General features: G+C 36.3%; 1 protein-coding gene across 6 annotated transcripts; it reads left to right on the top strand.

Moving 5' to 3' along the window:
• Positions 1–7,444: 7,444 nt before the first annotated feature.
• LOC142607364 (villin-1) lies at positions 7,445–21,033 on the top strand. 6 transcript variants are annotated; one of them, XR_012839303.1, is made up of 23 exons: positions 7,445–7,616; positions 8,972–9,089; positions 9,668–9,767; positions 10,152–10,220; positions 10,667–10,903; positions 11,312–11,489; positions 11,582–11,714; positions 12,102–12,267; positions 13,893–14,043; positions 14,151–14,236; positions 14,331–14,486; positions 14,812–14,880; positions 15,146–15,214; positions 15,327–15,464; positions 15,906–16,034; positions 16,274–16,421; positions 16,549–16,559; positions 17,083–17,223; positions 17,548–17,673; positions 18,201–18,263; positions 19,138–19,438; positions 19,940–20,118; positions 20,652–21,033. XR_012839303.1 is itself a non-coding variant. In XM_075778819.1 (23 exons), the coding sequence occupies exons 2-23, from the start codon at positions 9,034–9,036 to the stop codon at positions 20,763–20,765; spliced, it is 2,703 nt and encodes a 900-aa protein (XP_075634934.1). In that variant the 5' UTR covers positions 7,445–7,616; positions 8,972–9,033; the 3' UTR covers positions 20,766–21,033. The 6 variants fall into 6 exon arrangements, 5 of the variants coding, with proteins under 5 accessions (XP_075634934.1, XP_075634932.1, XP_075634933.1 ...); XM_075778819.1 differs by having other exon boundaries at positions 19,138–19,342; positions 19,961–20,118; XM_075778817.1 differs by having other exon boundaries at positions 19,138–19,342.
• The last annotated feature ends 1,111 nt before the right edge of the window (positions 21,034–22,144 follow it).

The following is a 22,144-nucleotide window of genomic DNA, read 5'->3' as shown; positions in this document are numbered from 1 at the left end:
AGATGGTAAAATAATGGATTCTAATTTTTTTGCATCAGAATTTATGGAAAACTTGCGACAAAATCACACTGCTCGTATTGATGAGCTCTGGGACATCATACATACTAAGTATAAACATGAGCTTTCTTACTATAAAGTATGGGACGCAAAACAAAAGGCAATTGCTAAGATATTTGGGGATTGGGAGGAGTCTTACCAAAGGTTGCAAAAGTTGTTGTTGGCATACTTGGATCAGGATTCAGGTACCCAGTACAACTATCACACCATACCTAGGTCATACGAAGGTACTACGTTACTGCGCTATGTATATTGGGCATTCGTTCCATGCATTGCTACATTCTAATATTGCAGGCCAGTGATCAGTATTGATGGGACTCATTTGTATGGTAAATATAAATGGGTATTGATGATTGCAATGGCAACCGATGCTAACCAAAAAGTTTTGCCTCTCGCCTTTGCTGTTGTGGACAAGGAGTCAGAGCCTAGTTGGGGGTGGTTTTTAGAGTGTCTCGGGACTTCGATAGAGCATGTCATACCTAACGAGGGCATTTGCATTATTTCTGACCGACATAAAGGTATCAAATGCGCCACTCGAGAATGGCCTAGAGGTCAGGACGGAACAGAATGGGTATTTCACCGATATTGTCTTCGACATTTTGCTAGCAACTTCAATAAACACTTTGATGACCTGACTCTAAAGGCATTGGCCTTGAAAGCTAGATATGCAATTCATGAAGATAAATTTGAGTCCATAATGCAGACCATGAAGGAGGCCGAGATTAATTTACTGAGGGGTGTAGACCCTACTGATCGCCATGTTGCACGCTATATGCCATACACAAATCTAATGAGCAAGGATCTGGAAAAATGGACCCAGTCACATGATGGTGGAAGACGTTACGGGGCAATGACAATCAATATCTCTAAGTGCTTTAATGGGGTACTTAAAGGTGCTCGCAGTTTGCCCATTGTGGCAATGGTTGAGTTCACTAGGTGCAAACTTGTTGCATATTTCCATGATCGACATAAACAAATTACTTCTAATCTCTCTCGAGGTAAGGTGTGGCTGAAGAAGGGCCAGTAGACGTACTGTGGGAGGGTGGCTCCTGTTGCATGTTAGGTGGGGTTGGATCAATACCCAGGTCAAAGGATGGAATGGGTGACAGCTCAAGAAATGACTGTGGGGTAGGTGGACGAATGTCAGACCCAGGACAAGGATGTGGGGTGGGTGGAGGGATGGTGGGGCGAGTAGATGGATGTGGTGTGGGTGAAGGGATGGTAGGGCTAGGGGATGGATGTGGGGTGGATGGAGAGGAATTGGGGGTAGGGACAACCCGAGGGGTAGCAACAGGCGGACGAGGGTGACATCCGGCCGGAGTTATGCTAGTGTTTGGGCCCACAGGAGTAGCTGCCTCCTCATTTGGGGCCTCAGGGATAGGAGGTTGTACACGTTCAATTGCATGCACTGCCGTTAGCACCTCAGTTTTGTCCTTGTGGTCCTCCGTACCCACTGGGTGACGCCTCAACAAACGGACGTATCCTTCAATCTGCACATGGAAAAACCACACATATTAGTAATGCAATACCAAATCAACAATTCCAATCGATGATAAAATAAATGTTGGTTCTGAATTGGTTCTGCTAGTAATAATTGCAAATTATAGGGAGACCAAGTGCTAAGCAGAAAATGTAGTAACATATATCATGTTCTCTAAACAGTGGTTTCATGCTAAGAAGTACGGTAAGATGTAGAAGACGTTGAGAAGTTACCAATAGAGTCACTATAGCATCGAGCCTATTGATGAACCTCTGAGTTACCCTTTTGAACCAATCGTGGTACTCGTGCTGTGGAGGCATATCACCAAGCATTGCTTCACAACGCCGTTGAAGGTGATTACCCCACTCATCGATATGCACAGCATGTTTCCGCATCCAATCAACACCAACCTTCCCCCTCAAATCAATGCCATGAAGCACTGTGTCAGTGCCAACATCGCGGGGAATTTCTTGGATCATCCCAAATTGACGAACGACACGATCCGGTGTATGTTTTTCTACTAGGTGGAAACATACAAGCAGCACCGTTGCCATCCACACGACCCTCCTTGCAACACACCACAGTGGAAGGTCCTCTAACTCAGCTTCATATGGCTGCCACACCACCTACAACAGCCAAAAAACAAGTACACAACACATTAGGCAACAATGTTTATATTTCAAAGTTCACCAAACATATATCTTGTTCCTAAACATGTAAAACAATGCATTTTCATACCTGGCCTGGCAACATTGAAGCTATTTGCTCGCAATACTTGTCCCTGAAGATGTGGGCGGGCCTATTTTTCTTGTTTGGGACCCACAACCACCTACAATCAAGAACAAGAGATCAATATCTAGAACTTTCCAACTGAGATAATTTCAATGTTAAAACTATAATGTAATCATGTATAACTACTGAGATAATCCTATAGATATTTACTTAATTAATAATATCACTAGAATAAGAAACAGTCCTTATAAAAAACAAAGCACATACAAGCCACATGACAGTCACAAAATTAGAGTATATTAACGTAATCCAATATATTGAACCTCTGTTTAAAATTTTTTTATGTTGACATAAAAAATTGCTAGAAGCCTTCAAAATAAATAAATAAAATCAAGTTACATGATTGTGGGCTTAGGTAATGATCACATAATGTATATGACGGGTATGAGGTAGAGACTTACTTTAGGGACAGTGGACCATGCACTAGAGGACCATAAGTACCCATTGGCGGGCCACGTTCAACTGCCGGGCACAAATAGGGGAACCTGGTCTATGCCCAATACTGGACCAATAGTAAGCATCCACCAATCTGACTGGTGTCCTCGCTTGCCCTGCATAGGTCTTAGTACAGCCATGCAAGGCAAGCATTTCCCCAACTATACCTTCGTGGGTTGAGAAGGTCTTCCAACTACTGCACCCACATTAGATGCACCCTATTGCCGGATTTGTCCATGAATATTGTGTCCCCCAGTAGCTCTAGGATGTAGCATTGTGCGTACTTATGCAATTGATCCTCTTTAACATTAGGCGGCAATGGATTAGCAACTTGCTCTAAAAGCCGGTTGATAAGAATCCTCTGGCCAGTAAGTTGCTTATGGTTGTCTAGATTTATAGATTGAAAGCCAAGGAAGTCCCGACACACATCCACCCAAGTTTTCTGTGTGCTCCTTGTTATAGTGTCACCATCAACAGGAAGCCCGAGAAGAACCTCCACATCCTGTAATGTGATGATGACCTCACCATATGGCATGTGGAAGGTGTGAGTCTCGGGCCGCCATCGTTCCACTAAGGCCGTTATTAGGACATGGTCAATATCTCTACCCGGGACCCAAAGGAGTCCCTCCAAACCAACTACCTTGATGATGTTCCTGACTCAGTCGTTCACCATTGGCTCTCAATTGGAGAACTCTGAACTACGGCTATGACAGGTAATGGACCCTGGATCCTACACAGAACAGAACCATGGATTAATATATGACAACAAATGCGTGTACATTGTATGAATTAAATGCATGTACATTGGTTAAATCTTTAGTGTTGTGTTTTACCTTCCCATTCCAAATAGCTTCGGACCGATGCTTGAGCTGCTGTGACAACACCGACCTGTCAATGGGTCTAGGCAATGTATAGTCAATCCGCCCAGCATTTGCAGCAGCCATACTACATAATAATGATAAGCAGTTAGTTTGAGAAATGAACACACAATATGCTTATGGAACTAGGTATGAGTTAGAGCAACTAAAGCCAGTTTGTACAATGAGAATTCAGTAAAAAATGAAAGAATGAACCAAAAGAGGCCAATATGAACACAAAGCTTTTTAGACCTAGGATTTTATTTTTAAGGTAAAGTTTTGAAGCAAGAAAAGGAGTAGTAGTAGCAATCAACTGTAGCAGAGCCAGATTAGAATTAATAAACTGATATGCAAGCAGATTAATGAACTATAAAGTGCATGTTTTCTAAATTTTTATATGGATGTAATGCTTTTTATGGGTATTAGTCATCTCTTTATATGGATGTAATGCTTTCTATTCTATAGTGAAGAAGAATAAGTTTTCTAAATTTTTATAAGTTATGAAACTTTATTTGACGTGTGATGCCAAGGAAATCTTAAGTGTGATGCCTAGAATTTTTCTATTTTCCTTTTTTGTTGCTTAAATTCCTAGCTACTTAAAACCTTACAAACACACATTGGTTTGTCACCTTTCAAACCTTAAATCCCAAAACTTCAAAACCCTAAATCACTCACCATCAAACAACCCCAAATACCCCATAAAGAACCAAACACAGTTAATGGCTTACTACTTACAAACCTGGAACAACAACCTAACTGTCAAAATTTTCCCTTCATTTCATCCCCAAGTCCTTCTATTTCTTTTTACCGCTAAAAGCCCTATCTTCCTTACTATTTTCTAGCTTTTTTCCCACCAAAACCAAAGCTAAAATTCCAAGTAGTCCAGAATTGTCAGACCTACTTTGGCTATATTACTCTTTTTTCCTACGTCATCCTCTCTATTTGCCATGACATATTTTTGTAAATAGATAAGACTTAAATTAGCCACATCAATCATGAGGTTAGATATTACCAAAAAAAAAAAAAACCGTTGTTTTATCCAAGATATAAAATTCACATAGAGAGACCATAGAAAATGTAAATTGTTGATCAATGCTGTCAAAGACTAAAAGGCCATGCCAAAGAAGAGGAATGTATCATTTACGGATGTGGACAAAGACAGTAACTACAAAGACAAGGAGATGCACCGGACCCACAAATTGCCAAGGGCTAGTGCAATCTGCCAAAGACGATATTTTTAATTCTAGAAAGATTGGAACGACACTAAAGGGATTGGACTGGTATCAAGTAAAAAATGATACCTAACACAAAATTGTTTTTATTGATTGTTCCTCTTTTTCCTTTTTTTGTAAGAATTAAACAAAATGTTGTGCTTATAAAAATAAAAATTACAAAATAAAAATAAAAAAAAAAACAAACAAAGAAACATAAAAAAACTAAACAAAATGTTGTATCAGAAATGATGCCTAACGGTCAGTCATAAAAGGTAACAGCAGCAATGCTGCTCCACAAGACTATAATATAATCAATATTTTTATTGACTTTCAAGCCACACACCATATTGATCCTCATAAATGGAAATTCAAAGTCTCTCTATCTTTACTTCACTACATCAAATAGAAATTTAAATGCTACTCCGATCTTTTTAACTGGGCTTAGTCTATTTCAATCCAAATGGAGAGGATCTCAATCCTTGCACTTGACCTTGCTAAGGTAGACTATCTTTACTTCACTACATGAATAAGTTCCATTCAACCAGAGTATGACACATGCATGCAAATCTGCTAGATGGAACATCAGCCTGGTCTGCATAGTAAATGCTTCCACTCTAATGTCAATTTTCAGTACAATACCCCTTCTATAAGCAACATGAGGGCATATGCCCTCCAAGCCAAGAAAGTACAGCCATTCTTTATCATTGACCTCAAACTCTCTTACCCAACCAATTTCATAACTTGATGATCTAATCTAATATCATGCTTGATCATTACATAGCAAGAGTCATAATTTGACAATCTCTGTCAAATAACTGACATACACTCTACTGCAAGTCTAAATTGCAGCCCTAGAGTTCACAATTGCTTTTTACTAGAGTTTAGAGAACTTTATATAAACAAAAACTTAAGTAGAGCAGGCAATCAGCAAAAACAGCCAAAAGTAATGGAAAGGGTAACCTATTCAACCAATAATTAGGGGAGGACTAGTATGATATAGATGACAGAAGTAAACGAAACAATAATTCAATATCAAATAAAATATCTCAACACAGTAAATGCAGGCAAGGCAAGAACTTAGCAAATAAAATCAAATAAAATAACACTACAGCAATATTACATTAATAAGCGCAATATCATTTCTGACATTATCAAATTTAGCAAGAAGAAAGTCATCAAAATTTTAGTAACATGGATCCAATTAAACAATAGATCATCGACTTTGACAAACCCTAACATCAACAATTTAATTTAACAAAGACCCAGTTAACAAACCCTAACATCATCACTGTAGAACAATGCATAGTTAAAGATAGAAATTTGAAATTTGCCTGATATCAACCCACGAACAAGACAAAGCGCAAAACAAAACCAAAAAATAAAAAATAAAATCAAACCCACAAACCAATTCAATCTCAAAAAACAATAAAACTTCGATCTTTTTTAACAGTTCTATTAGAAATTCAATACAGAAACCAAAATAGAAAAAAACTTGATGAAACCAAAGTTTCTTTGATTTTTCCCACTGTTTCTCGGCTTTTAACCAAACAATGAACTTTGTACAAAGCGACTCACCTTTTTTTTTTTATAGTTTTGACAGACCGCATAGACTGAAGGAACTCAAAGCTCTGTACACCTTGCTGTGGGTTTATGAAATCTTTTGGCGAAGGCGATGAATGTGAAATAGTGGAGACTGAGAGTGGAGACTGAGTGAGAGAACAGTGAGTGAGAGAAGAGGATGAGTGAGTGAGAGTGGAGAGGGTGAGTGAGTGAGAGAGGTTGAGGTTCAGTGTGAGAGTGAGAGGGTGAGTGAGAAGGAGAGTGAGAGCGTGAGAGTGTCTGCTTTGTGTTAGAGAGAGGGTGAGTGAGAGTGGAGAGTGTTTGATCTGTGTGAGAGGCGTTAATTTTGAAAAAACCCCAACTTGAAATCGAGTCATAGAGACTCAGTTTCCTATTTTTTCATATGGACCAACCACGTCACACCCAGATGGCCACGTCACATAAATCAAGTCTTAGAGACTCGATTTTCAGGTGGACGCCATGTGGAAAAAACGCCACATCAAACTGGAAAAATCGAGCCTCAAAGACTCGATTTATAAGGCCAAAATCGAATATTTGAGACTCAAGATGTTACTAAATAATATAGTTTGAGAACCGAGCCTACTAACCATATAATTGGAAAGTTATAGTTAATTTCTCATTTTCGCCAAATCGTTTTGCTAGTTTCATTTGAGGAAAGTCCAAATCCAAGGAGCGGGTTGTTCAAAAAAATATCCAAGGAGCGGGAAATTTATTAGTAGCACAGAGCGCATACAAATTTACAAATTTTTTTCACAACTTTCCCAACTGTGAGGGCAGGATGTGTCGTGAAAATAACGTACACCTAATCACAATTTGTAAAGCAGAAGAGTGAGCTGTGATAAAAGTTGTGGACTTATTTGGGATCTAGGACAGCTCTATCTCACATGGCAGCATCTCTTGCCACAAAATACACAGAAACGGGGACAGCAAAAAGCTTGTTCTTGGTGGGTCCAACTAATTAGCTGGACGATAAAGTCAAGCAATGCCTCTCTTTCTTTATCATTTCACTTTCGGCAACTAACATTTTCACTTCTCCACTTCCTCAACTACTGTACAATTTCCCCTACCTTTTATTTTTCTTTTCTTTTCCCTCACATATTTGATCTTTCATTTGGGAATATCCCAGTTTTGATGATTCTCTCTCTATAGGACCAACCAATACAATTAGGACTGTAACCTTGATCTTTACAGAGGATATAGGTAAGATTCACTAACTGAACTATGCTTCTTGTTTTTGTTTTTTGTTTTCAGTTTATATAGAATTTGATCAGACTTGCAGCATTTGCAATTTGAAGCTCTAAATCTACTTACCCAAAATAGAAAAAGGAAACTATGAACTGTTAGTGTTATTTATTTTGACACCCACATCCACACGATTCGACAGATTGTTGGAAACTTTGGTGTGAGCAATGCTGGGGTTCTCTAATCTCTACTTTAATTGTGTTTGTATATACGGAAGTTCTTGTGGAGCTCCTGTATAGGACCTATAAGCTACTATTTCCATGCTGGGATATTTGCTCTCTGTCTGTTTTTATAGCTTGCCTCTATGAATATGTAGGCATAATTCTGAGTTGCTTAACTTGCACTCAGTGATTCAATATAACAACTTCTTTATGCTCAAAGATTTTGGTAAATGGGAAAGAAAAGTACTACATTTACAAGAATAAAAAAGACCCCTTTGGACGAGGTTGGTATGCAAATTTCCAAATAATAATAATAATATTATTATTATTATTATTCTGATAATGTCGGGAAATTTTCTAAGAAAGAGAAAGAGCCCTTTGGACTTGCCTCTAGTTGGTAAAAACTATGGGCACTGACCTTAATCACTAGAACTAGTTCCCGGGTAATCTAGGGGCCTTCATTCCTGATAGGCTAAGTAATTTATGCTCAAGCCTATGGCCCCAAAAGCAGCAAATTGCCAAATATTATAATACATTAATATAGCTTTCTACATTTTCCAATTTTGTCAGTTGCCATTTACAACTTGGCTGTGATACCATGTTATAGACCATTGAAATGAAAAGCTTTTGGAAGTCAGCCAATAATGTATATCAACACACACTAACGCTAGCAAGATAACACTTTTATAAACTAGAAATAGATCCATCTCAATGGATTGTTTCCATCACCAAAATAATCAAAAGAAAAGTCATTTAAATTCTTGATCCTTGTATTTTATAATCAACATAGAGAATTATTTCAAATGATATGAATATCTTATTTCCCTACAATGACTAAAATTTTCTTATTACCCTGACAGCACAATTGTATTATGCTTGGGCAAAATATCTGCATCTTTTGTGAGATATTTTTCTCTGATTATTGAAGTACAAAGATGAATAAATGAAACATATAAATAGACCTAACTTAATTGCGATATGAGACACATTAGCTTATTACCTTTCACTAGGATGTCTTAAATCTCCTATTACAATTTTACAATATCATCATTCATGGAAAACATCAACGTTTCACTCACAAGTATTATTGCTGTATAAAGATGAACCTTATCTTGGCATTTTCATTAATAAAACTCAATGCCTGCAATGCAGATCTGAATTGCAAGTTTCCACTTTCTGTGGTCGTGTGTGGAGTGCTAAGGCCATGAGAGACAATGTCTCTCCACAGGAAAGATACAGATTCAGCATTTGAGGGAGCAGGATCAAAGGCGTATCCTTATAAAAAATTTCTATTCTGACATTTCTTTGTAGTACAGTTCATGAAAAGATTATGATAATGCTCCTTCATATAAGAGTTTTTGTATTGTGCAACAGAGCATCATACGTGTTCTCATCTTACAAAATAGGCCAACTAATACTTTTCTGTTTTAGCTTTGGCAAGTTTGTAAAGGACTTCCTCTGCTATCAGAGTTAGGCACTTTGTCTTCCTAATCAATGCAGATACTGATTCAGTTAATAAATGTTTAATTGAGCAGCATAATAAGAAAATTGGGCAATGCCATAGTAATTGTGTTCACTAAGCATTTTATGTTGAAATAATTAATGAAATAAATATAAAAAGTTAGGTTGTTGTCAGTATCTAATAAACTAAAATTGTTACTGATTAAAGATTGGACACAATCGATTATTGTTGTGAATTCTAAGTGGGCAAGTCTTACTTGTAGAATTCTTGAGTGGACTATTAGACGTACATATACATTCCTGGGCTGGAAATATGCTTCACCATCTGGTTTTACATCATGTTCCATTATTCAAGTTTATTTCTGTATCCTTAACTTTTAATGTTAGTGGTTTAGAAATCTGGTGCATTGAGAACCTTCGGTTGGTTCCTGTCCCAAAATCTTCGCATGGAAAATTCTATACTGGAAATGCATATATAGTTTTGAAAGTAAGTTGTTGCAGGTTTTGTCCATTTCATTTCCCTGTGGATATTTTTGAAGCCATCATATGAAAAATGACTGCACAGTTGAGACTTGAGTCACCTTTTAGTAAGTCTAGCAACATCATCAACAATGTCTCCGTCTGAACAGTGGAATCCCTAAATCAGAACACTTTAATAACTTCACACACTGGATCTTTTACCTGGCAATTGGAGATTCAAGTATATCTCCCAGAAATTACTTCCACTGTCTTCAATTATATTCCAGTAATGATGGAATTTATTTTCAGGATATTGTAACTTTAGTGGCGGCACAACTCTATGAGTCTATTCTTTTTGTTCCTTTTGTTTGCAATGAACTTGATCTTTTTACTTGTTCATTGTCTGAGTCAGACAGTTCTCCCCAAAACTGGCCCTGCGCAGCATGACATCCATTACTGGCTGGGAAATGATACAAACAAGGTATTTCTCATCATCATTTCCTTTAATCCATGCACTTGGTAAACTGAAATATTGCTATCAAGACTTCTTGCTATTGAGGCAGAGAACCAGCTTTTAGATATTATGAGTGCAGATGTTGGTTGATGGGACATATTAATCCACTGAACCCAGGATTAGCATTAAAAAATTTACTAAGTTAAAAAATATGTTGGTTGACGATCACAAATTTAGTTATCCATCAGTCTTGTTCCCCATTTTAGAAATAATAGGGGAAGGAGAGCAACAATGGGGGAGCGAAAGATCTGCCTAGTAAATGGCCTAGTTTTGGTACAGATCATTTTCACGTACATCATTTATATTTTGTAATATATTCAAAGGTAGTAACTGTACATAAAATTTGGATAATGCATTTGATATGATAATTTATATCATTCTCCTGTTTTTAAGGTTGAATATTGTATTGGCAGGTGGACTCGGCCTTTGCATCAGACAAGGCACTTGAACTAGATGCTGCACTAGGGTCCTGCACTGTCCAATATAGGGAGCTTCAAGGCCTAGAAACTGGAAAGTTTTTGTCATACTTCAAACCTTGTATTATACCTGTTGAAGGATTATATTCTTCACATCAAGGGCACTTAAATGGTGAAGCATACAAATTTAGCTTGTTAACATGCAAGGGAGACCATGTTGTTCATATTAAAGAAGTAAGCCTCATTTGAAGCATAATGAATGATTATTTGTGGTTTCATTTCTGTGAAAGAGCCAATTGTTACTTAAAAGGGCCAAATAATTTTCAAGGTCAACTAATTAATAACTAAATCCTTAAATTAAGATACTCTATATCACCGTTTTAATTGTTCTATGTAATGTATTTATTGGTAATCGTTACTGTATGGCTAACTGAATGGTGGTTTCTTTGTGTCACATGATGCATGCCAATTTAGTTAAGTAGCATTAATCAGTTTCTATTAAGAACAAATCCAAGTCATGAGTTCTTGATCTGACATTATTTTATTTACAATTTTATTTTCTTAACAAAAACGCTGTCATCTTTGTTCTTTATTTCTTGGAAATTGTTTTGAGTATGGTCTCAATGGTATGCATGTTTGCAGGTACCTTTCTCTCGGTCATCATTGAACCACAATGATGTATTCATACTTGACACTGCATCAAAAATTTTCCTCTTCAGTGGGTGCAACTCTAGCATACAAGAAAGAGCCAAAGCTTTGGAGGTTGTCCAGTATATCAAAGAGAATAATCATGGTGGAAAGTGTGAGGTGGCAACTATAGGTTGGTATCTGTTAATATTTTTTGTTGTTGTCCCCCCAATCCCCCCCTTGAAGGAAAAGATATTCCAACTGCTAATCGTTCAAATGCTGCAGAGGATGGAAAGTTTGTTGGTGATTCTGATGTGGGTGAATTCTGGAGTTTATTTGGTGGTTTTGCTCCCATTCCTCGGGACTCACCTTCTTCTGTTCAGAAACAATCTGACACTTCATCTGTGAAACTATTCTGGTGTGTTTGCCTTAACCATCCAGGATTCAATTATGCTATTTCAATCTCTTTTGGTCTGCATTTGAAAACCCAGTGAGTTTTCTTAGGCATAAGATGAGCGTAACTGAAGTATTAATATTAGTATTCCAATGTAATTTATATACCTATACTGAAAAAGAAAAAAGAAAGGTATACAAAATGTCCATGAATTTCTGATTTTTATATTGCGCTTATTTCAGACTGATTGGCTTGCCTATATCATCATTGACTCGGCAATTTTTATTTTTTTAATTTTTTTTAATTTTTTTTCAGATTCCATATGGTAGCAACTATTGTTTGTTCTCTTTATTTCTTTCAAATGTAGTGGCATGTCCCTGAGTATTACTTTAAGGTGTTCTTTATCAACAGGATAACTACACTGGGCAAGCTATGTCAAACTGGAACTGATTCTTTGAATAAGAAAATCCTTGAGACAGACAAGTGCTATATGTTGGATTGTGGTGCTGAGATTTTTGTTTGGATGGGAAGACAAACATTGATTTCAGAGCGGAAGACATCAATCTCAGCAACAGAAGTAAGAATTACATTTCCTCTCTGTCCCTAGCCCCTATTAGAACTCACTCATGAAAGAAAATCATTGAGTTGTTGAGAAGTGAATGTGTGGTGAGGGGAAAAAGCTGATAAAAATGGTCAATCATACATATATTTAGGAAAATGATTCAAAAGCCCATGATTAGACCATGGCATAGCTTTCGATAGAGTCACATGGCCTAATTATAGGTTGCCAATCTTGGATATATAATTTTTTTTTTCCATATATACCATTATGAGTTTATTTTATTTTCCTCTTTTTGATGAGTAGGTGTGTTAATTTTTAAAATTTTCATAACTACAAACAACTATATCTAGTAGTTTGACATTAAATGTGATCTGAATTTATGTGATCTACCTGTGAAATGGTTTGGACTTTGGATTGCACATAAGTATTGTTATTTTCTAAAGAGAAGTTACTATATGTTGAGATAGTGATATCTCTGATACTAATTTGTTGTGGATTTAGTTAATTATAGCAGGTTTATGCGAAATAGAAATAGAAAAATAGAACAAATAATTACATTAAGACACACAAGGTTTACATGGTTCGGCGTTAGGCCTCTGTCCACAGACGACACTGATGAGAAAGTTTTGTTAAGAAAATGATGAGATTAGAATAGTGGCATACATGACTCATACAATCCCAAATACGCCCCAAAAATTTGAGATTACAATACAAAAATTTGTAATTTTCTAAACTTGGCATGCAAATCCAATAGTTGTGTCTCCAAGAAATCAAGCATGGCCCAATATCTGTATGTGTGTGTGTGTGTGTGTGTGTGTGTGTGTGTGGGCATACAATTGGCTTGGTAATTGTGTCTGTACATGGATAAGTAATTCTAGCTGAAATTCAAGTCAAATTCGGTTATACACTGACTGACATAACAAGGGCCATGATTACATATGGTGCAAACCCATGTGCATTGGGCACCCACACTGAAATTCAAGCCACATTATTAACATTTTTTTTACAGTAGCATGCAGCATATTTGACACACATGCTCAAGCAGTCATCCACTGGTTACATGTTAATGGTTAAACAATTAGGAAATAATCTATGATCTTTTAACTCCACTGCAAATAAAAACATAAAAAAGAAAGAAAGAAAAAAAAGAAAAACTTTTAACTTAGAAATTCAAGTTCAAAAGAGAGACGCAGGACTGTTAATTGGCCTCAGTGGGATTTTGTCTTACCATATTTCTTCTTTAAAGTATGTCATTTGTTACTATTGTCTTTTCAGACATTATGGGCATATCATATAACTAATGGTGATATTGATCTAGAAACAAATTTAAAAGTTTGAAGGCAAGTTCACTAGTACAAAAATGACATCAAAGCCTTATTTCCAACAAAATGAGGCATATTAGACATATCACCATATCTTGATATGTTCCTCTAGAGCAACACAAACATAAATGTGATTATAAATCATTCTAATCATTATCATTTGCATTCTTAAGGAATGCCTTTGATACATGGGAAACGTATCATGTACACTTGGAAGGCTGCCTTTTTCAGTGGACTTAACTGACTGTGCTTGCCCACAGGTATTCTTGAGGATGTTATCCCCTAATTGATTAGTGATCATTGATTACTCTTTCACAGGATTTCCTCAGAACTCAGGGCAGGTCAACTGGGACCCATTTAACCTTTTTAACTGAAGGATTAGAAAGTAACATATTTAGGTCATACTTTGATAATTGGCCTCAAAAGGTGGAGCCCAAGCTATATGAAGAAGGTCGAGAGAAAGTAGCAGGTTACCTTCTGTCAAGTTGCAACAAATTTTTATTGAACAAAAAAAGTAGTACAAGTTGTAGCATTGTTGTAGTAGTAATACTTATAGCCTTCATTTATTCCTTCCAGCAATATTCAAGCAACAGGGTTATGAAGTGAAAGAGCTTCCTGAAGAGGACTGCGAGCCTTTTATAAATTGCAGAGGCACATTAAAAGTAGATTCTCACCAAAAATTGTTCTCTCTTTTGAGTTATGGATGTCAGCACAAGCGATCCTGTGGTTTTTGTTGATGCAATCTTAATGTTTTAGGTTTGGCGGGTGAATGGTGATGAGCTATCCCTTCTTCCAGTTCCAGAGCAGACAAAATTTTACAGTGGGGATTGCTATGTAGTGCAGTTTACATATCCTGGAAATGAAAGAGATGAGAATCTATTTTATACCTGGATTGGTCGCAGTAGTGTAATGGTAAGCATGGTATATCATCTATGCATAGGTGTTTTTTCTTCAACTGAAGCTTTTCTGTTATGACTGGTGTTTTTGGCTTGTGTAACATATATAACTCTACGTTCATTTATTTATACTGAAATGAAAATAAAGAGAAGAGCTCCTGTTTCCTTTGCAAACATTTCCTATTTAATTTGCAAGCTATATTTCTTGCTCGGACTTTAAAGACTTAGCACTTTATTTCCTGTCATTTTTGTTGGTAAATCTCTATAACATACTGGTTATTTAGCTTCTTATAACTCTTATATTAACTTTTAAATAATATTGTTTCTTGGTATGCTTGCAGGAAGATAGAAGGGATGCCATATCCCATATGAACGCAATTGTTGATTCAACCAAAGGGGATCCAGTTTTGGTTAGTTCTATTTTGCAGCCTTATGTGCATGATCTGTTGAATCCCCTATACAACTATGATACTAGTGGCTTATTAAGTGGATAACCTGATGCTACACCTGAAATAAAAGATCTGCAAGTATTACTAATGTCTCCTTGATGATGCTACCTTGTTTATAAGTTTATAACACCATCTCCTTGTCCTGCATAAAATTATTGACTTCTGGACTTTCCTGCATTACTTGGACAAAGATTACTCTAATTTAGCTCACACGTTTTGAGTTCAGGCTCAAACTGTAGAGGACAAGGAGCCAGTCCAATTTTTCTTGATTTTCCAGACATTGATCATTTTCAAGGTTCATTCCTCACTTTTGAATTCAAAGACAGTTATTTTATTTCATTTAAAAAAAAGATACTCTAGTGTTTAAGTATAATTGTCTGATTATTCCATTGTTTCTTTTCTTAAAGGGGGGTATGAGTAAAAGATACAAGAAATTTATAGCAGAAAAAGGTATCACTGATGAAACTTATGATGGAATCAAGACAGCTCTTTTTCGAGTTCAAGGAACAAGTCCACAAAACATGCAAGCTATTGAAGTTGATCTAGTGAGTTTGATTAAAGAAAAATGACTGATCAATTAATCTATCTAATAATGACACCTTTGATCTCTCTTGTTGATGTTGTGCAATCTATCTATTAATGGCATTTTAATATCTCTCTCCCTCAAGGTAGTGACATTCAGTGTGAAACAGCCTTATGGCAGATGACACTCACTTTGCAATTTATTTCATGATGTCACTTTTTTGAAAGCCTCATATCTGCCTCCGACACAAAAAATTGAAAGTGTCCTAGCTCTAAATTATTACGTTTATGTCTTTGATACAAACATCATATATTATACAGTTTGCACATCTTCAATTTCTGGAATTGTGATGGCATGGACATTTATTCTAAGTTTGTATCTTTGTTATTGGTTGTTTATTGCCAGAACTGCAAATGCCCCTTTGAATTGAGTATCTATTCACTACGGAATAAAACTTTTGCAGGTTTCAAGCTCTCTGAACTCATCCTATTGTTACATTCTGCAAACTGAAACATTTATCTTCACTTGGATTGGGAGTCTCTCTTTGACCAGAGACCATGATCTTCTTGACAGAATGCTGGAACTGATAAATGTATGTAATGGCATATTTTGCTCTTGGACATGATATTGGAATCTTTATCTAAATTAAAATTGCAAATCAGGATCAAGAAAAAGAAGTGGAATGATTGTAATTTGGCACTTGGCTTTAGTAGGCTGTTAAAGAAAAGTTGTCACATGACCACCCTAAAGATTGATTTTTTTCCCTCTTTTCATGGAATTTACCCATAAGTATTGTTGTCAAAACATTATTTCTCTTGAAATCATTTGCAGCCAACATTGCAACCCATATCAGTGAGGGAAGGAAGCGAACCTGATATTTTTTGGAATGCACTTGGTGGGAAAGCAGAGTATCCAAAGGCGAAAGAGATGAAGCAATGCATAGAAGATCCACATTTGTTTACATTGAACACCACTGAAGGTAGGCAAAATACCTATGTCAAGAGATAATGTGGCTCTTCCTTGGTTCGGAATTACCTCGGCTGTAAAAATGTGTCTAATGGTGGGTTCTGGTTCCTTTGCTACTCGGTTGGGATTTCCCATTTCAGGTGATTTCAAGGTACACTCAACATTCTATATTGTTACATCTTTTTTCTTTGTAGATTACAAAAAGATTTATTAATGGGTGCTACCCAACCACACAGGGTAACAAAAGCACATCTGAGATAAGAAAAAGGAAAAATAATCAATGCCACATATCTGATCCAGAGCAGCAAAGAAATTCTAAAAGTTTACCTGAAAGATCCATATGAAGGATGGATCAAACCCAATCAATAAGACATCAACAAAACCCATTTTGATCTCCCCAATGGACTTTTGTGAATCAAGCTAGGGTTTAAATTGTTATCCCTATTCTTATTTTGTGAATCAAGCTAGTATTTTATGTCGTTTCATCCTGGTATAAAATTGAAACTAAAAATTCTGAAATCTGGTTCAGGATCTGGGCTATATATTTGTTATTAATGATGTATATGGATTATGAACTGGTTTAATTGCTCTCATTTAGTTTTATGAAGTCAGGAAAAAATCTTTCAGTTCTGTTCATGAAATGATTTTTTAAGTGTGGCTAAAAACTTTTACAGGTGAAAGAGATATACAATTTTACACAGGATGATTTAACTACTGAAGACGTGCTTGTACTGGACTGCCATAGAGAGATATATGTTTGGATTGGATGCCACTCAAATGTTGGATCAAAGCAACAAGCTCTTACTCTAGGCCTGGTACAATTTTCACTTCCACTCTTTAAATATTATTTTCCCAATTCTGAAGGTTATCATTTTAGTAGCATACATCAATGATGCCCAAATTAAATATGTATTCTCCAAACCCGCTTCTATATCAATCCAGGCCCTATAAATTGCTTCAAACGGTATGCCTATATAATGATGTGAAGCATTTAGTATACAAGGAAATTTGGTATCACATATGGCTATAGTATATGTTCATTAACATTCTAGTCCTATGGTTACATAGCTATTGATGCTTTGACATTTCATTTCTATCTGGGTTCTCATTATTCTTACTTTATCACTCGGAACTGGCAGAAATTTCTTGAGATGGATGTTCTCATTGAAGGCCTATCTTTGGAGACTCCTATCTACATTGTTACAGAAGGGCATGAGCCACCATTTTTCACTCGTTTCTTTGAATGGGACCCCTCAAAGGCAAATGTAAGATTCCCTAGTGGGTCATATATATCTTGGCACTTACTTTCATTAAGTAGTGGGAAAATTTCACAAGTTACTTTAGTCAGACTGCATATTACATATGCATGAGTTTGGAATGTTTGGACATGCTTTTTATTTATTTATTTATTATTTTTAATTTTAATGCACGACAAATGTATACAACAATCATCTTTAGCAATAGAAGAGAGAATAAATTCCTAATCTTCTAGAAAGTCATGATACTTTTTTTTTTCCTACCAATTTTAGGCAAGCTGTGTTAATAGACACCTTGTTATACCAAACGAGTTGAAGAATGAAAACTTGAACCTGACAACCCTTTTGGATGGTTCTAGATCTGAATGTGAAGATTATTTTAGAACTAAATATGCTGGAACCTGACATGTCTTGTCAAGTCCCAAGTTTATGTAGCATAAAGGAGGATATTTATGATCATGTCCTTGATTTCAGTTAGCAACCTGATAAAAATGTTGGGTTTATTTAACAGTTTCAACTGATTTGCTGCCTTGTAGATGCATGGAAACTCATTTGAGCGAAAACTTGCTATTCTGAAGGGAAAACCGCATAATTTAGAAGTGAGTGAATCCACTGAAGGCTTCAATATTTTGATATGACATGCTTTTTTGTTCTCATGTTTTCAATTAGCCTGGTTTTATCCATTTGAAGATGAGTTTCTTTTGTTTGTATCGTGAAAGCTCATTATATTATATCACCAAAGTGCATAGAATGTCACCCATCTCTGTGATATAGTCATCATGTTATTGATGGGCATTATAGTCTGGCTTCTGTTATTGAAACATATAGCCTGATGCAGTGAAGAGCCTAGTGCATGACTTTGTTGAGTGGCGTTACATGCATTGATGTAATAATTGCAGTAACATGTACTTACAGCCGATGAAAGCTCTTATTAAACATGGTACACGGTTATGCTTTTTAGGAGTGGAAAATTTTCTGATCCTTTTGAATGCCAATATCAAGTATCACAACTGTCTATTCAGGTATTATATGCTTGGGTTGCCCTATTGAAACTCAATAAAAACTACAGTCTAATAAGTGCTCTTGTACCACAAATGCTCAAGATCTTTAATGCACCAACTGGATTAATTTTTAGCTTTGGGTGATCAAGGTAAGAGCTATATTACCTTCGAGGGTGGGCCAAGTACTTCTGAATGTATTAAGTTATAGCTTTACTGTCATTGACAATCAAGCACTCCTTGCATCAAGAAGATGATACCTTTGTAGGAGTTCTTGGAATATGTAACTAAATAAGAACAGCAATCTTGTTTCAGCGATTTATTTTCAAGAACTAGATTTATTTTTCTTCATAATTTTAAAATTAGTAAGCTTAGATTTCTTTCAATAATTTAGTATTTTTCATTGATAATACTTCTGTCCCTCTCTATCTGCAACTCTAGGTTTATTCTACTCACTCTTCACTTGAGTATTCAGGTACCTACTAGAAACTCATGGAAGGCATACTCCAGGGAGACCACACCAGATGGTTTGAGGAGCAAGTCTGTCATATCCAATGGTCTGGGAAGAAGTGGATCTCCTGCATCAAGTGTTTCAGGCTCAAATTCGAAGTCTTCTACCAATCAGCTGTTTTCTAGCCCAACTCCAATTGTCAGAAAGCTCTTTTCAGGATCTCCTCATGGTAGTGCTGGTAACAGAGGGTTCTTAATTTTGTTCATGGATAGATACAGAACACTGAAATATAGTTCTCTGCACTCAACTGCCTATTAATTACATGGTAACACAACTATGGGCAAAGGGTCCTATGATGAGAATTGGCTTTTCCAAATTTGATTTAATTGGTTGATTTTATCTGCCCAATAATTAGTACTCTATTGAATTGGACATAGATAAGTATGACTGGTTTAATAGTTCTCGCCAAGAGCCGTGTAGCTCAGTGGCATAACCTTCTCTCCTTCATTAGGAGAAACACGGTTCAAAGCCTCCCTTTCCCATTGTACTATTGGATTATCAAAAAAATTGTGTATATTTTGGGTTCAGTTATCCATTTGAACTGTTCTCTGTCTATTGGTCTTGAGTTAGAATTTAAGTTATTGAATATCAAAGCAAGATCTTGTGTATGCCTGCTATATGGGAATGCAGTGCCTGGCTTCTTATTAAAGTATTCTTAGTTTCTTACAATAAATAGTTTCTCGGACTTTCCTTTCATGTTTTATCAATTACCTCATGTTTGTCTTCTTTTGGTAACATCACTAAGCTCTCTCCCTCTCTGTGGTAGATGAATCGTTGGTTTCTGCAGGTTCTCCAGCAGCAGAACCAAGGTCACTTTCTCAGAGTGCAGGTTTTATTCAGGCTGATGGAAGCGGGGATTGTGTAAACTTGTTAATATACCCTTATGAACGATTGAGTGTGATTTCTAGTGACCCTGTAGCAGGCATAGATGTAACCAAAAGAGAGGTACATGCCCATTTTCCTTCTAACAGATATAGAGAAACCTGTGCCAAAGTTAGTGTTGTAAATTTCCACTTGAATATTGGCCCTGGCCTCTTAAAATAATTATCTTTGCAACTATTTTATTAGTTATTTTTAATGGCACATCAATTTGATTAAGTCCCTTTTTTTATTACAGAAAGTCCAGGCCTACTTCTTCCATGATCTATTAATAGTTCTCTATACATTGTGATAACTGGATCCGAAATTGAAAACATGTCAAACCCCAGACTCAAAACCTTGGGATAAAATAGTTTCTTATTCCATGATAATCAACTTCATCACTTCCATTATTTTCCTCTCCCTCTCTCTCTCTCTCTCACAGTGAAGGAATGTTAGCCTTCTGCACTTCAAGCTTATTATTACTAATTGACATTGAATGCAACTGAAACTTCATTTAGTTATTGTGTAGTTTGATCACATTGCTTTAAATTCCATACTACTATCACTCTCTTTTTACTCTTGTAACTAAATAGATCTGCCCTTTCTGGTGGCTTTAGGCATATTTATCCGATGAAGATTTTCAAGACAAATTTGGGATGACAAAAAGAGCTTTCTACGAGCTTCCTAAATGGAGACAAAACAAGCTTAAGATGTCTCTTCATCTATTTTGAGGCATACTTGCTGGAGGTTAGATCTAGATGCTGATCTTGGCTAATGATACTTATTTGTTGTCAAATATTGACACATATTTCTTCTTAGATAGGCCCATGGGGCATTTTACTACTCAAATGTGATCTACTGAATGTCTTACTCTACGTCTAAGTTCATGTTGTAATCTTGAGTTGCGGTTCTGTAAAGAAATCCTTGATTAAAGTCTTTAAAGCCAAGATCCTTGACCTGGCTTTTAATCATATTTGAATCAGATCAGATGCTTGCTAATAGTCATTTTCGATTATCTTAGCTTGATAACTCTAATATTGGTGCTCTGGCCAATCATCCCCGTGGTTGATATTATGCACTACAGGCTTGAGATTAAGAGCCTGTTTGGATGAGGGTGTTTTTGGATTGTATTATTCCGTTCTCAAAACACGTGGATTCCACAATATTTTTTTTGTTTGGCTTGGTTTTCAACCCTTGTTTTCATCAATTTTCTGATTGTTGAGTGATGAATTATGGAAATTGAAAGCACATTTTAGATGTTTTCAAGTTATGAAGACAAAGTTATGATGATATTTTTGTAATTAATTCCACATACCAGCTGCAATGTTTGACAAACGGATTTTTTTTTTTTTTGGGGTGAAATCCAGCCGCAATGTTTGACAAAAGCTCAGGTTTTTTTTTTTTTTTGGAGAAACCCAGGCGCAACTTTTGGTCTGTTTTTGAAGTTGAAAACTCGGTTTGAGTTAGAGGGATGAAGATTGAGTGATGACAAATTACAAACCAAATGTGCCTAAGTTATGCTCAACCCCATTAGCACATGAAAAATAAAACACTCAGTGGCGCAGATTAATACAGAATTACCAACTGGGAGGAGAACTTAGAATGACTCTTAGGACTGTAAGACTACTGTTTTCATTGTCTTTCCAAATGCATTTGCAGATTGAGCCTGCCGGCAAGCCTAGAAGTGCTAGACAAAGTTCCTTGTCACTCTGCTAAAAAAGACTAGTTTCATTCAGAAGAAGATTATTTTATGTGTGCCGGAGCCATTTCTAAGGTATAGAAGTGTTGTCACGCAGTTTTATTCATTCTTTCGTAGATATCAATTTAAGTTTAGAAGTCCTTTTCAGACCCTTAATTTATTTTAAAATTTTGTTTTTGTCAATTTGCAATGTAGTAACATGGATTGCTCAGGAGATATTTTCTTTTAAGATATATATTGATCAAGTCCAAGTTTTGTTCACTAGCTTCCAACCTACTAGGCTGCACCTAGCATTTTCGGCCACCATTTTTATATACAATTAATTTATAAACCTAAATAATCTTCTTATATACCCCATTTGTCAAATCTTAGTTTTCCTCCGTTGAATGGCACATAATAATTTTTCTCCAA

The sequence above is a fragment of the Castanea sativa genome, chromosome 8 (genome assembly GCF_040712315.1).
Source record: "Castanea sativa cultivar Marrone di Chiusa Pesio chromosome 8, ASM4071231v1".
NCBI lineage: Eukaryota > Viridiplantae > Streptophyta > Magnoliopsida > Fagales > Fagaceae > Castanea > Castanea sativa.
The sequence above is the reverse complement of the archived record's forward strand: the minus strand, read 5'-3'. Positions and strand labels throughout refer to the sequence as shown.